Source organism: Oxyura jamaicensis, chromosome 2, assembly GCF_011077185.1.
Source record: "Oxyura jamaicensis isolate SHBP4307 breed ruddy duck chromosome 2, BPBGC_Ojam_1.0, whole genome shotgun sequence".
Taxonomy (NCBI): Eukaryota; Metazoa; Chordata; class Aves; order Anseriformes; family Anatidae; genus Oxyura; species Oxyura jamaicensis.
Genome location: NC_048894.1, coordinates 158,185,654 through 158,200,053, shown reverse-complemented (window position 1 = coordinate 158,200,053; position 14,400 = coordinate 158,185,654). Strand labels below are relative to the sequence as shown.

At 70.1% G+C, this 14,400-nt stretch overlaps 2 protein-coding genes across 2 annotated transcripts in view; one reads left to right on the top strand and one right to left on the bottom strand.

Annotated features, from left to right (window-relative positions):
• Positions 1-1,767: 1,767 nt before the first annotated feature.
• SCX (scleraxis bHLH transcription factor) lies at positions 1,768-9,391 on the bottom strand. Its single transcript, XM_035317236.1, has 2 exons — positions 8,930-9,391; positions 1,768-1,806 (listed from the first exon to the last, which is right to left on the bottom strand). The coding sequence occupies exons 1-2, from the start codon at positions 9,389-9,391 to the stop codon at positions 1,768-1,770; spliced, it is 501 nt and encodes a 166-aa protein (XP_035173127.1).
• Positions 9,375-14,400, top strand: part of BOP1 (BOP1 ribosomal biogenesis factor) — a 12,792-nt gene continuing 7,766 nt past the window's right edge. Inside the window, exon 1 of the mRNA XM_035316693.1 lies at positions 9,375-9,449. Coding sequence (XP_035172584.1) covers positions 9,390-9,449 — 60 coding nt within the window. The 5' untranslated portion in view covers positions 9,375-9,389. The remainder of the gene's footprint in view (positions 9,450-14,400) is intronic.

The following is a 14,400-nucleotide window of genomic DNA, read 5'->3' as shown; positions in this document are numbered from 1 at the left end:
TGCCTGAGAGGCAGGGAGGCTTTCCAAGCCGCTTTCCCCAGCCCTGAGACCACTGATACTGAAATTAAAAATACAGAGATTCCCTCTGCAGAGCGGGGCGCTCCCAAACCCTCACACAGAGCCCCCGTGCCCGGCCCAGCCCCCTGCACCCAGCCCGCGGCCCCGTCCCCGGAGCCGCTCGGCGCCTCTGGACCCCGCGGCACAGAACGGAGCAGCCTCTGCCCGCTGGGGGCTGAGGCCGGGCCGTGCTGCTCCGGCACGAGCTGCTCCAACCGCAGCGTGTCCAGCGGCCGTGCGGAGGGCCCGGGGAGCCTCCCCACCCCTTCCCCCCCTCGTGGCCCTCGGGACAGCGCTGAGCCCGCCTGGGGGACGTCCCCCCGCAGCCCGGGGCTCGGCAGGGGCACGGCTCCGTGTGTCCCGTTCCCCGCGGAGCTGCTGTGCCTGGGAGGAGGCGGGTAGGGCAGGACACCCACCGGCCTCCCAGTGCCCCCCTCGCCATCCCCGGCTGTCCCGTCCCTGCCTGCCCCAGCTGGGAGGCGCCGCGCGGCTCCAGGGCTGGGCTCCTCGGCACAGGGCTGTCCCAGTCTGCATTTGCTCTGGGGTCCGCTCCGTGCGTGCAAGGAGGACCACAGTGATGGCCGTGCTCTTTTTGCGGGGTATCCAACACCCCCAAACCCCTGCGGCTCCTCCACGCACCCCCCCTCCATCCCCACCGCCCCCACCCCAGCACTGGGGGTTCGCTCGCGCTGCTCCGAGCCCCGTCCCGCGGGGCCCCGCGCCCCAGACCCGCAGGCACCGGGCTCAGCCCCCGGCAGGGGCTCAGCTTTGCTCCATCCTGCACACTTTACAGCCTCGGGCCGCCGTCGTGGTGCCGCTAGGACGGAGCATTTCATTGCCCTGCAGCCAGAGGCCCATGAAATCGCCGAGCAAGCCCAGCCTGGGGGGGAGCACGGCCGCTGCGCCGTATGTAATTTATTTCCCCAGGAAGCCCGGCTCAGCTGCAGCATCTGGCGTGCAGAGTCCCTGCCTTTTACCTGCTCCTCCAGCTGGGCTCCGGCGTGGCACAGGGGGTCGGGGCGAGCCCCGGGCCACCCTGCGGGAAGCGCCACCCGGGGCCGGGGCCGGGGGAACGGAGCTGGAGCTGCGGCTCCGTCGCTTGCTGACCGACGGCGCCCACAGGCAGAGCTGGGACGGCGAGGGTGAGACCGGGGGTCTGGAAGGAAGGAGGCTGCTGCCCTGGGGCTGAACCATACTCACTTTTAATTATACAAGTTGCTCAGGCTTTATATTATCACATCAATGACATGAAACACCAGCATGTATTGATTAAACTCAACAAATGCAGCACCCCGGGACTCAGAGTTCAGGGGATGGCGTGGCTCAAAGCTGGAGGGGACGAGGGGAGCGGGCCCGGCAGCGGCTTCCCCAGCGCTGCTCCATCCGAGCGGGGCGGGCACGTCCTGGCACCGGCTCCCCCCGGAGCAGCCGCCCGGGGCCGGGCCCCCCGGTCCATGGAGCGTCCCCGTGGCTGACGCTGCTCCGGCCCCGCGGAGTCCTGCCGGCCCCGCGGCCACCTCCCGTCGGCGGCCACCCCTGCTCCCGAGGCACGCGTCCGCTCGGGGCAAGGTCCTGTGGGTGACGCCGTGCGGCCGTCCCCAGCAGCAGGGTGAAGGCGGGAGTGTCCGTGGCTGTGGTTTTGTGTGTGTGGCTTTTCCATCCTTCCTCCTTCTGCTCCTCCGTGTCGTCCTTCCTGAAGAGCGGGCTCATCTAGCTCCGAATCGCCGTCTTCCTGTCTCGGTCTTTACTCTGCAGAGAGGGGGAAGGCCGAGTTAAGAAAACACACCTGGGGCCGGGAGGTTTGCCAGCGCTGGCGGCGGCCGGGAGCCTCTCGCTCCCCCCCGCGCCGCTGCCTGGCAGGAGAGGCCGGCGGCAGCTCTGCACCGGCTCTTCCGAATCGTTGCCCCCCACGCGTCCCAGGAGCTGGGGGGGGTCTGCGGGACCGAGCCGTGCCTGCCGCCAAGCCTTGCTCCCACGGCTGCCCCCGCTGCTGCCCACACCCCGGGGACACCGGGCTCCGCCGCCCTGCTCCCGCTCATCCTCCACGGCGCTCCCCCACTCAGCCGCCTTCCCCCGAGCCCCCCAGGACAGAAGCCGCTGCCCCCACCACGCTGCAGGGAGCGGTGCCGGGTGCGGGGCTCCGGTCCCCGTCCCTGCAGCCGTGGCTCCCGGGCCCGGGCCCGCCGTGTGCTCTGCTGAGGGGTGGAAAGCGCCCACCCGTCCCCGTCCGTGTGTCGCCGTCCGCAGCCCGCAGCAATCTTTGCCCCCAGCACCAGAGCAGCCCCGCACCGCCGCCGGTTCCAGCAGCACAACCAGTGCCACCACCAGGAGTACCACCACCGCCGGGACCACCGGCACCGCCGCCACACCGCTATCAGCACCAGCGGCACCGCCTCTGCCACCACCACCACCCACACCACAGAGCGCACGGTGCCACCGGCACCGCCCCGGGCAGGTGGGCGCAGGCAGGGCTGCTGCTTCCCGTCTCCAGTGTGCCAGGACCCGTGGCCACCGGGGTCTGGGGGCCCGGGGCCGGGAGCTGGGGGACGTGCGCCTCTCGGTGCCGCGCGTGCCTTGCCGGCGTGGCCCGGCCGAGGCCGTGCCCGGGGCCGGCCCGCGGCGTGTCGGCGGTGCAGCCTCCCCCACGGCTGCACGTGCGGCCCCTGCTCTGACTCTTCCTTTGTTACCGGGGGTGGGGAGGGGAGGGGAAGGGGAGTTCAGCTCAGAAATGGTAAAATTAAATTTCCCAGATGTTCAGGCCCCAGGAGTTCTTGTGCTGTCTGGAGAGGAAATGGGGATTCGGAAAATCCCGCCTCATATTTTTTCCCCTATCACCTTGCCTTTCCGCTGCCATTAAGTGCAGCAGGAACAGTAAATTACAGGGCTGCGGAGCCGTCCCATCTTGTAGATACCGTGGGGGGAGCGGGGGACGGCGCTGGGCTCTGCCCCGGGCTCTGGCAGCGCTGCCCCGAGCTCGCGGGGCGCGGACCCAGGGCACCGCCAGCAGCGGCGCAGCCAGGCCGGCGTCCCGGTGGCAGCCGGTGCGTGACTGGGCTCTGCCCGCCCTGCTCCCTGCCCCAGCGCCGAGCTCAGCACGGCACCGGGAGAGGCCGTGAGCTGCAGGAGGGGTTCTGCCGCAGGCAGGGGCTGCAGGGTCGGCCGGCTCTGCCCAGAGCCATCGCCCCGCTCCTGCTTCCCTCCCTCTGCCCCCGTCCCAGCCCTGGCTCAGGCTGCGGATCCCTCGCCGGGAGCTGAGGCACGAGCCCACGGGTCAGGGGCCGGAGCGTTACAGCCGGCGGTGACCTGGGTCTCGGCATTTTGGCAGGCCGGAGCCGTTCACCCACGCTCTGTTCAGCAAACCCCCCTGGGATGTGTCCCCATCCCCCGGTGTCCCCGTCCCCCGGTGTCCTCTCCCCCCTGGTGCCGCCGAGCTCCTGCGCCGATGGCAGAGGCTCAGCGTCAGCGCTGCCTCCCCGGGGCTTGGCCCCCGGCCTCTGCTGGCCTCGTCTGCGCCGCTGGGCGCGGTGACGCCGGCCACGCTGGCAGGGCCCCTCGCCAGTCCCCAGGGTCCCTGCAGGCAGCCCCCCGGCCTCGTGCGTCGCCCTTCCCGAGGGTCCTGTCCAGGGGAAGAGCCCCGCTCCTCTCGTTCCCCTGCTGCAGCGCCGTGCACGGTCCCCTCGAGGAGCCCCCCCCCGGCTCCTTCACGCAGGACGGGGCCCAGCTGCCCTCTCCCCTCCTGTCCTCGCGTTCGGGAGGCTTCAGCACCACAGCACCGCTCTGCCCCGTGCCCCACGAGGGAGGTGGGACCCCGCTGCTCGCACTGCCCAGGGGGTCCCGCAGTGGGACACGGGCTGCGTGCTGTGCCCTGCCAGCACCCTGCAGCTCCCCACAAGTGCGGGGTGCGAGCGGGGTCCCCACAGGGTCCCCACGGGTCCCCCCCAGCAGCCTGCCCCCCGATACCTCTGCCCCGCGGTGATGGGCAGACCCGGGCACAAATCCTCAGCTTTGCCAGCTGGGCTGGGCCAGGGGCACGGCGCCCTTCGGCCCTGGCTGGGTGCAGAGCCCTGGGGCTCCGGACAGCCCCTGGCGCAGGGCAGCCCTCCTGGCGGTGCCTGGGGACAAGGGACAGGCCTGCAGGCAGGCAGGGCAGCGCCCCGAGTACTGGTGTGGGAGCTGGGAGGCTCAGTGGGAGCTGGGAGGCTCAGCCACCCTGGGCTGGGCTCATCCTGAGCCCCGTGGCCCCTCTGGAGTGCTTGGGGCCAGCCTCAGTCACTGGTCTTAGTGCCCCGTCCCCACTTTGCTCCCTTGCCAATGCGTGCTCCCGCTCCAGAAGTCAGCGTGGCCGATGCTGGACACGCGTCCTCGTTCCTTGTCCAGCCTGCAGCCCCAGGGCACTGAGCTGGGAGAGCCGTGCAGCTCTGCCCCGTGCCCCGTCCCCACGCTCTCCTGCCCCGCGGTCCCCGCCGTGACAGCTCTGCGTTTGGTGAGGGTGCGGGCACGCAGAGGGGCCTCGTCCCTGAGCACGTGGGCAAGGAGCCTTGCTTGGATGTGGGCTTTTTGTGCGGAGCTGGCTCCGGTCCTGCCCCCAGCCCAGTGCTGCCCCGTGCTGTGGCTGCTCCCAGCTGCCCTTCCACCCCTGGAGGAGACGCAGCCACGGTTCCCCCCCAGCACCGCGTGTCCCGGAGGGAACAGCACAGAAGAGCCCCTGGAGAAGCCCAGGGGCTGGGTGGTGACGAGCCAGCTCTCATCCAGCACAGCGTGGGGACAGCCGTGCCCCACTCCCCGCCGGCTCTCGGAGGTGTCGGCGGTGACTGCTGCCCCCGGGCCCCGCGCACCGGCAGCGATGTGGCATCCGCAGCCCTGCGCTCCCTGTCCCTGCGCCTGCCTGCAGCAACCACCTGCTCCTTGTGGCAGCAGGAGCCGTCCCGTCCACCCACCCCCTGTCCTCACAAGGGGAGCCGGGACCCCTGCTCGCAGGGACACCGCTTCCTGGTGATGTGGGTCCGTCCCGTCCGTCCCTGCCACCTGCCTACACTTGGTCCTGCAGCAACGCGCCCACGTGGCCAATGCGCTGCCCCTACCTGAACGGCTTCGCCTGCCTCCTGCTCACGCCCTGCCTGGCACAGTCCAAGCCCCAAGGGTTTTTGGCTTTTAATTGAAGCTGGGACTAACACAAAGCCCAGCAGCCGCCCGCCTGGGCAGCCCCTCAGCAGAGCCCGGCCGTTCTCCGGCCAGCAGCGGAGCCCTACACATTTCTGGGGAGATGGCGGTGCTTTCGGCCAGGCAGCACAAAAAGTCCCTGGGGGAAGGCGTCAGGATGCCGGGGCACGAGGCTGGGCTGAGTCACGCAGCGTGAATCCAGGCAAGCCCCGTGCCCGCCGCGGCGCCGCGCTGCCCGCAAGAGTGGGACGAGGCAAAGACCCAGCTCAGAAGAGCTTGCAGAAAGCACGCTGCCGCATGAAGCATGCCGCCCCCATGGCCCTCGGGGTGGGCCAGCAGCCCCAGCATCCCACCCGAGCCCCCGTCCTGGCACCCCTCGCCGCAGGGCTCGGGATGGGGACGGTGAGGAGGGCTGGGAGCCGGGCAGGCGCTGGGCCTTTTGGGGAGGAGGACGCTGCGGTGAGTCAGCATGGCGCACACCGAGATGTCTGCCACTGCTGGCTGGCTCGGGGAGGGGTGGCACAGCACGGCACGGCACGGCACGGCATGGCATGGCACGGCACAGCATGGCACAGCAGGGCACAGCATGGCACGGCATGGCATAGCACGGCACGGCATGGCACAGCAGGGCACAGCATGGCACGGCACGGCATGGCACAGCATGGCACAGCACAGCACAGCACGGCATGGCACGGCACGGCACGGCATGGCACAGCAGGGCACGGCATGGCATGGCACAGCACGGCAGGGCATAGCATGGCACGGCACAGCACAGCATGGCATGGCACAGCACAGCATGTCATGGCACGGCACGGCACGGCATGGCATGGCATAGCACGGCAGGGCACGGCACAGCATGGCGTAGCACGGCAGGGCATGACACGGCACGGCACGGCACAGCATGGCATGGTGGTCTCCAAGCAGCTGGGGACAAGTGGTGGCAGAGGGGCTCCACAGGTCGGTAGCACAGGGGCATTGCCTGGGAGCCCCACGAGGGGCGTCCCCCACGAGGTTGCCCTGATGAGCCCTTTCTGTGGCAAACTGGAGAGCCGGAGACAGGCAGGCTCCGTGCCGTGCGGTCGCGCCGGTCGAAGCGGCATCCGTACACGTAAGCACACCAGAGGTGGTGGAAAAGGGAGCGCTGCTGGGTGGGGATGCGCGGGGCGCTCTGAGCTGGGCACCCGGCGGCGCAGGGCAAGCCACGTTCCAGCACGGGCCGCCCCGTGACGCTCCGGGTCTGGGGAGGGTCTCGCCCTGCCTCCCCCACGGGCAGGGGGCTCGGGAGCTCCCTCGCACCAAGGCTGCGGGTGCTGGGCCGAGGGCCGGAGCCGGCTCCTGTGGGCGCATGCCCGGCTTTGGGTGCGTGGCGTGGGCGAGCGGTGCCACGCGGGGCTGGCCTCCCCCGAGGGGACGGCGGCTGCCGAGAGCCGGGGCCAGGGGCTGGGGGGTGCAGCTGCGCCGTGTTCGCAGCTCCAGAGGAGATTGCTTTCATTTCCTCGCCATTCGTCAGAACGCCTTGCTGATAAAAGATGGTTTATTGGACTCGTTTAACACACAATAAAACCGATGGAGTTGTTATCTGCCTGTAAAACCTCCAGCACAGCCTGAATGCATGGGCAGGGGCCGTGCAGCCCCCGAGCTAGCCCAGTGCTCAGCCAAACCAAAGGGCCTCGTCCCCTCGGACCGCCGCTGGGCGCCCGGTCCCGGGGAGTTTACCCAGAAGAGCTGCAGGAGGGACGTGGCCGCCTGGGCCTGGGCTTCCTGCACCACTTTGTCCTTCCCCTGCCCCTTGGCACGGAGCAGCCCCGGGGTTTGCCCCCGCACAGGAGCCTGTGCCACGAGCGGGTGCAGCAGGGGCGATGGGGGTTTGCAGGAGTGATGCTAAAGAGGCAACGGCAGCGAGAGCGACGCAGGGCGCTCCGTCTTGGAAGCTGGTGCCAGAGGTTTCCGAGCGGGCGGGTAGCTGGAAGCGGGGAATTTTGCCAGTCCAGCCCTGCGGGAGCTTCCCCACCTGCGGCTCCTGTTTCTCAGTGGGGGTAACGCTGGCTCAGCTCGCGGGGGAGGCGTGAAGGAGGTGCAGGGGCACGAGGGCTCTGCGCAGCCTGCGGGTTGCGTCCTTCGCCCCCGGGAAGGGGTCGGTGCTGGTGCTGGGGAAAGCCAAGGGCAGGGGAAGCGCTCTGTGGCCCAAGAGGGAAGAGCCCGTGTGCTCCTCTCGGATGAGCTAAGGGCTGTCAGGGTAAATCCTGGCAGGGATAAGGGCTCCTCGCGGCGCTCCCTCCTGCCGCCGGGTCCCGGGTCAATCTCCTGCTCGAGTGAGTTGGAAAGGACGCGCGAGGAGGATTAACGGGGTTTGGGGTTTTCCTGCTCTGAAATACTCAAGCTGTTGGAGTTTGCTCGCGGCTGGTTCTGCCGCCACTGCTTCATGCTTAATGAGCCTTGAATCCTCCACAAAGACGTCTCCCTCCTCGGGACGTTACTCACTGGGGTTAAACGGGTTCAAACGGTGGAGGAGCGTGCATGCACGGCTCGGCGGCCGGCCCCCCGCCTCTGCCTCGGCTCCCCGCTCGCCTTTGCCTCTGCCCTGCCAGAGACCGTCCGCGACGTGCTGGAGACCGAGAGGTTTTTAAAGCCCAGCCACCGAGGGCTCGGCGCAGGCTCTGCCCACCCTGTGCCTCCCGAGCCCCCTCTTCCCCTTGTGTGCACGGAGAGCCCCAAGCAGGGCTGCAGCCACCCCTCGCTCCCTGCCCGCCGCTCTCGGGGCAGGTTTTGCGTTCCCTGCACCGCCGGAGATCTGCCGGCTGGCAAGGACGTGCCGGGCAGCCCGCGGCTCTCTGCCTCTCCCGGCCGGCCGCACTCACCCCAAGGGCCCCGCAGCCTCGCTGCACAAGGTGGGTTTCCCCACGCCCCACTCCCCCTGCCCCCCTGCAGCGATGCCCACGCCAGGCCGGCAGCCTGTGCTGGGAGGCCGGTCCTGGCACGAGGCCGCGCTGCCTGCAGGGGCACCGGGAGCACAGCGCGCCCCCAGGGGCACGGGGAAGCGGGGGAGCCCCTGGGGAACGGGGCTGGCCGGGGCATTACGGCTCCTATTCGCCCAGCCAGACCTGCCACCGGTGCCCGTGGTGAGCTGGTTCCCGAGGGCTCATCCCCGCGGGCCTCCGGGGTGCTCAGTGGTGCTTCCCCCATCCCTGCGGCCCCTTGGGCACCCGGCACAGCCCCCAGGACCCAGGCCCTGCGCTGGCAGTGGACGCGGGGATCTGGCCACCGGCACCGAGGGGCTGAGAGCCGCGGCCAGCCCCACAACCACGTCGCTCTCGCCTCTGCGCGTGCTGCCTGCGCTCCGCCGGAGCAGAGGTGCAGACTTTCCTGGCTCGCTTCCTTTCCCTGTGCCTCCGATTTCCAGCTGCTAAAATCTCACCCGGGGGCTTTCCCGATCTCCCGTCCCTTTGCCTTTCGGCGCGTGGCATTCGGAGGCAGCTGCTGGGGCTCGGGCACCAATCTGGACGTGCCAGAGGGAGGCACCGTCATTTCCACGCCCGGGTTTCGGGCTCGCTGTCGGGCTCCGGCGCGCTCTCCGGCTCGTGCCGATGCTGCTCCCGGAGCCTCCCCGTCCCCCTCTCCCTCTCCCACACCGTTCCGACGGCTCCGCTCCCCCCCGGCGTTCCCTAACCCCCCCCGGCCGAAAGCCCCGCGGGGACGGCGCGCGGCCGCTTACCAGCTTCCTCTGGTTGCTGAGGCAGAAAGTGCAGATCTGTTTGGGCTGGGAGTTCTCGGTGTCGCGCGCGGGGGGGCTGCTGCCACCGTGGTGGTAGAAGGCCGGGGTGGTGTGGCAGGGCTGCCCGTCCCCGCACGCCTCCCCCACCAGCAGCACGTTCCCCAGGTGGGAGATGTAGCTGGAGGCCAGTCTCAAGGTCTCGATCTTGGAGAGCTTCCTGTCGGCCGGCTCGGTGGGGATGAGCGTGCGGAGGGCGGTGAAGGCGGTGTTGACGCTGTTGGTGCGGTCGCGCTCCCGCGCGTTGGCCGTGTGCCGCTGCCGGGGCTCCCTGCTGATCCGGGTGGGCTTCTTGCCGCTCCTCCGCTTGCCGGCCTTGAGGCCGTAGCCGTCGGCGTCCAGGTGGTAGGGCTTCTCGTCGGAGCCGGAGCTCTCGCTGCCGTTCTCCTCGTCCTCCGACAGCATGCTGATCTCGGGGTACAGGTACCGGCTGGGGGCCGAGCGCAGCATGGCAAAGGACATGGTGGGCCGCGCGCGCGGCGAGGGGCACGGGGGAGCCGCCTGGGGACCGCCGCCGACCTCCTCCTGCTGCGGGCGGCCTCAGCTCCGCTGGCGCATGCTGCGGCCCCGGCTCGGCTCGGGGGGCCCCGGGAGGGCTCCGGCTGCGAGGCGCCGCGGCGGGGGGGGCCCCGGGCCCGGCTCCCCGCCAGCGCTCGCCGCGCGCGACGGGTTACGGGCTCGTCACAGGCAGCGCTGCCACTTCCCCCGCCGACACATGTGCATCTTAAGGCGCCGAGCGTGGCAGGAGCGGGGAGTTTTATAGCACCAGCAGTGGTCAGCCAGGCCCCTCCTCCGCGCAGCAGCCCCCGCTCGCTCCCAGCCGCAGGCTCACGCCTACCTGAGCTCACCCTCCATCCCCGTCCCGTCCCGGGGGGGGCTTAACCCTTCCGGGCTTGGCGGGGTCCTGCCCGCGGGTGGGGGTGGCCGCAGCCCCCCCGGCAGCCGGCTCCAAGCACTTGTTGCCGTTCACCTGCCGGCCTGGGGCTCAGCCAGCACGGGTGGGCTGCGGCAGCCCCTGGCCCATGGGGCTGCGGGGGGTGAGGGTGGGCGCAGGTCCCTGCCGGGGGTCCTGGGGACCCTGCCCGCCGGGGCGCAGGGGGGGCTGCCCAGCCCCACATCTGTGGGGCACGGGAGCTGCCGTGCCCGGGAGGTGGCCGGAGCTGGGGCTGCTTGCTGCAGGCGGGGGGCTGTGGGTCAGGATTAGTCCCTGTGGGGAGAGCCCCCCCCGGGGCTCACCCCCCTTCCCCGCAGCCCAGCCGAATCCATCCAGCCGCTGCTAACGGGGCAGAGAGGGAGGAATTAACCCTTCGGGGGCTGCCCAGCTCCACCCCAGCCGAGGCAGCAGCTCCCTCCTGGCACCGCCGGCTGCTCTCATTTCCCCCCCAGGCATCTCCAGCCCCCGCCGAGTCTCCGCAGGCCGGGCAGACACATCCAGGCGCGGTGCCTGGCCCTGACCCCTAACCTCACAGGCCCTCTTGAGCCCGCTGCCACCAGCACCTGCTTCAGCGCTGGACCTTGCAAACTGCCCCTGCTCCTCGTCCCGTACGTGCTGGCAGCTCGACCGCATCCTCGGGGCACGCGGCGAAGGCATCGAGCGGGGCCAGGCATCGGCTGCCGCCCGCGTGGGGCAGCCCGGGCTCCCCAGAGCGTGACCGGAGGAACCCTGGGCTTTCTGGTGCTTAACGGTGAGCGTGGGGCATGGGGGACGCCCAGCCTCCGGTGTCTGCTCTGCAGGGCTCTCGGCTCACTGATGGCTTTGGGCAGGCTTGGTGCAGCCCCAGAGCTGCTGGATTTTAGGGGACAGATCGCGGAGGTGCCCCGAGGCTGCTCCGGAGCCTGCTGGCCCAGCGGCTGCCCTGCATGCGCTGGGTGCCCGAGGATGGGCAGGGACGTTTGGCCCCGGTTATGGCCAAGGAACGGGGCAATCCCGGCAGCCCCCTCAGCCGTGGAGCTGGACCTGTGGTGTCGGGCTGGGATCCTGCACCCGGCCTGGGTCCTGTGAGCTGGGGCAGGCAGTGCTGTGCCCGTGAGCGGGCAGGGGGCTCCGTCACCTCCTAAAATGGGCTACGGGAGCAGGGCGGCACGGTGCTCGTGGCTGGCAGCCCTTGCTGTCCCCGCATGGCACGGCTGTCCCTGCATGGCACGGCTGTCCCCACATGGCACGGCTGTCCCCGCATGGCACGGCTGTCCCTGCACCGTGTGGGGCTTCACAGGGCGATGGCTTTTCAGGCCAGCACGGCCCCCAGGGACGCGTGGTCGCAGCAGGGACCTGGGGACAGCTCCGCCATCCGTCCCTGCCGGGGGGCTGCAGCAGGGTCGGTGCCCCCCAGGGGCTGTCACCTTGCTGCGTGGTGCGGGGACGCCTGCGGTGAGTGAAGAGGGAAATGCCGAACACGCAGCTCCGGCCCTGCCTGCACTCGGGCCCCGGGGACAGCGGGGACAGCGGGGTGACACCCTGCTGCGTGAGCCGTGCTGATGACAAAAGCGGCACTGAGCTGCAGCAGGAGCAGGCACTGCCTTTTGTCCCGTCCCAGCTTTCCGTGTTGGCGGCGGGCGGCGCGTCCCCCACGGCGTGTTCCCCAGCAGCAGCCCCACTCGGGCGTCGTCGCCCCGAGCCGGAGGTTTTCACCTTTGCAGCGTGCTACCACAGCTCATCAGCCGCCTCAGCAGCTCCTGGAATCCAAGCCACTGTCATCCCCTTCCCCGGCGCTGGGCGCTCACCGTGTGTGCTTTGGAAGCCCAGGCTCCTGTAGGCATCTGCTTTCGTTTAGCTCTGCTAATGAGCCTGCGTTTCTCTAGCACCTTCCATCCAAGTGCAGTCCCCAGGCTCTTTCCCTGCGCTGTCCTTCCTGGTGAGAAGCACGTCCGTATCCCTGCGGCCCAGCTCCGGGGAGGAGGAGGGGAGGGAGGAGGAGGAGGAGGAGGAATTAGGGGAGGAGAAGAAGGGGGAGGAGAGGCTGCAGCCCTCTGCCCACGTAGGACGGACCTGGACGGGTGGCAGCAGCCCCGTCTGCAGGTGACGCTCCGTGCTGGGCTCTGGCCAGAGCACCAGCCCTGACTCTGGCTCAAGGTCCCGGGCTCCAATGAGCCGAGGCATTTGGTGCCGGCGATCGTCCCAGCCCCCAGGCTCTGCGGAGCTCCTGGCTTCCCGCAGCTCCCGTGATGTCCCGCTTTGGGCACCGTTTCCCAGCGCTGGCCGGCCGGCAGGGCGAGGTGCAGGCGCCTTCTCCCAGGGAGGCCGCGGCGGCACGGCACAGCCGAGGAGCCCGAGACGCCCCCCTGCCATCCAGCCCCTGCCCCAGGTTTATTTCCTGGGAGTTCGTCCCCTCCGCCCCAAGTGACGCCGCTGCCTGCAGCGCCCGCAGCCTTGCCTCTGCTCCCCGGCCCCTGGTGCTGGGCTGGGGGCAGCTGGGCTTTTCCTGAGCCCTCCCCAGTTTGCCAACCCCCGGGGTGCTGCCCAGCTCCCCGCCAGCAGCCCCACGGCCTGTACAGGAGGGGGTCCTTGGGGTGCCCCTCTCCTGCAGCCCCCTGAGCCCAGGCTCTGCGAAGCTGCTCCCGCAGAGGGGCCCTGTGCTCGTGCCGGACCCCGAGGACCCTGTGGGCAGCCTGCTCGGGTGCAGAGCGGCCTCCAGCCCTGCTGGGTGCTGGGTCGAGGCCACCCATGGGGCCATGGAGCTCCCCTCCTGCGGCCCCCGCAGCCCCCAGCCCGCCAGCACCTGCCCGCCGCCCGGGGCACGGAGGGCGCGAGGGCTGATGGCTGCGCTTGCCCCGTCCCCTTTCTCCTCCACGTGGACCGGATATTTTCAAGAAAAGAATCTTTCCTACGACGCTCTCCAGCTGCCAGGAATGTGCGTCTAGGAATGCCCAGGGCCCATCCAAGAACAACTTCCAGACGTGAGGCTGAGTGACGGCAGTCCCTCGCGCCGGGGCTCCAGACTCCCCCGCGCTCGCTCGCGGGACGCGGCTCGCCGGAGGCGATGTGTTAACGACACGGGGGGCAGCCCAGCGAGCCGAGCCGAGCGGGTGGGTGGGAGGGGAGCGAGGGGGAGGGACGGGGCCGCGGCTACCGGGCTGCTTCGCACCGCTGGAAGCTCTGTCTGGGAGGAATTTTCTCCTTCCTCCCCGCCGCAGGGCTGGGGGGACGTGGAACACGGGGGCAGCCCAGGCGTTGTGCGTCCCTGCAGGATTTTGTCGGCACTGCCCACCTGCCTGGTGGCACCGTCGGCACTCGGGGGTCTGCTCCCTGCTGGAGGACAGCCAGAGCTGGGGGCACCACGCTGGGCTCCCCGTGGTCCTTGGGGGGTGTCTGTGCCAGGCACGGCAGCTCCGTGGATGGGGCGAGCCTGCGGGGCTGAGCTCGTTCCATCCCGGCCGTGCTGGAGGCGCAGCCCGGGCAGTGCCGCACGGGGCAGTGCCAGATTCGGCCCCGCGCGCCCTGGCAGCCTGACGCCGAGGCGCACACCTTCAGGGCCAGCACCGCCTGCGCAGACACGGGACCCTGGGGCTCGTGTCGGAGGGGAAAATGTTCCAGGCCTGATGCGATCCTGTTTGTCCTCCTGGCAAGAGCTTCGCCCAGGGATTCCTGCGTCAAGTCCGCAGCTCCTGGCGGAGCTGGAGCTGGCCTTCGGGAAGAGACGCCCAGTCTGGGCTCCAGGCTCCAGGCACGGCAGCGCTCCCCGCGCAGCAGCCCGGGCTGGTAAAAACCCACGCCTGCTCCTACGCCGGCTGCGGCTGTGAGCTGCAGCTCGCCCTGCTGCGCGGCTGGAGCCGTCCCCCCGCACGTCGCTCCCTGGGCAGGGGGAGCTGGAGAGGATGTGCACGGAGGAGAGGACAGCGTCACGCAGGGAAAGGCCGACAGAAAGCAAAGCTGCTCTTGGCCAGAAAGCCCAGAGGGGGAATCTGCGTCCCTGTCCCTGCACCCGGGCATCTGTTGGTCCTTGAGGGCGGCCGCTCCTTTAGTGCCCTCTCACTTGGCCTCGCCGCTGGCAAATGCACCTAGCGCTGCGCAGCCCGCCTGCGGCCCCAGCGGAGCCACCACGGCTCCGGCATCAATGCGCACAGGCGGCGTCACTGGGGCTGCTGCATCCCCTGCCCGGCTCGTCCCGTCCTGGGGACCCCCTGCCCAGCTCAGTGCCACCTCTGTGGCACTGCTGGAGCGTCCCCGACCTTGCCGCTGCCGGGGGGACTTCTGCCCCTGCCCGAGCCGTGAAGCAGTGCAAGGACATGGACGCACTGCTCTGGGAGCAAGTGCTGCTGCCAGAAGTGTGTCGGGACGCAGCCGGCCAGGTGGCCCCATATCTCCATGACACACGGTCCTACATCGCCAGGACACACGGTCCTACATCACCAGGACACACGGTCCTACATCACCAGGACACACGGTCCTACATCGCCGTCACACACGGTCCTACATC

Excerpts from the sequence above, each read along its gene's own strand:
- SCX (XM_035317236.1), bottom strand. The coding sequence starts at position 9,391 with ATGCTGTCGGAGGACGAGGAGAACGGCAGCGAGAGCTCCGGCTCCGAC. Across the intron at positions 1,807-8,929 it reads TCAGCAACCAGAGGAAGCTG|AGTAAAGACCGAGACAGGAA; the intron begins GTAAGCGGCCGC and ends CCCTCTCTGCAG.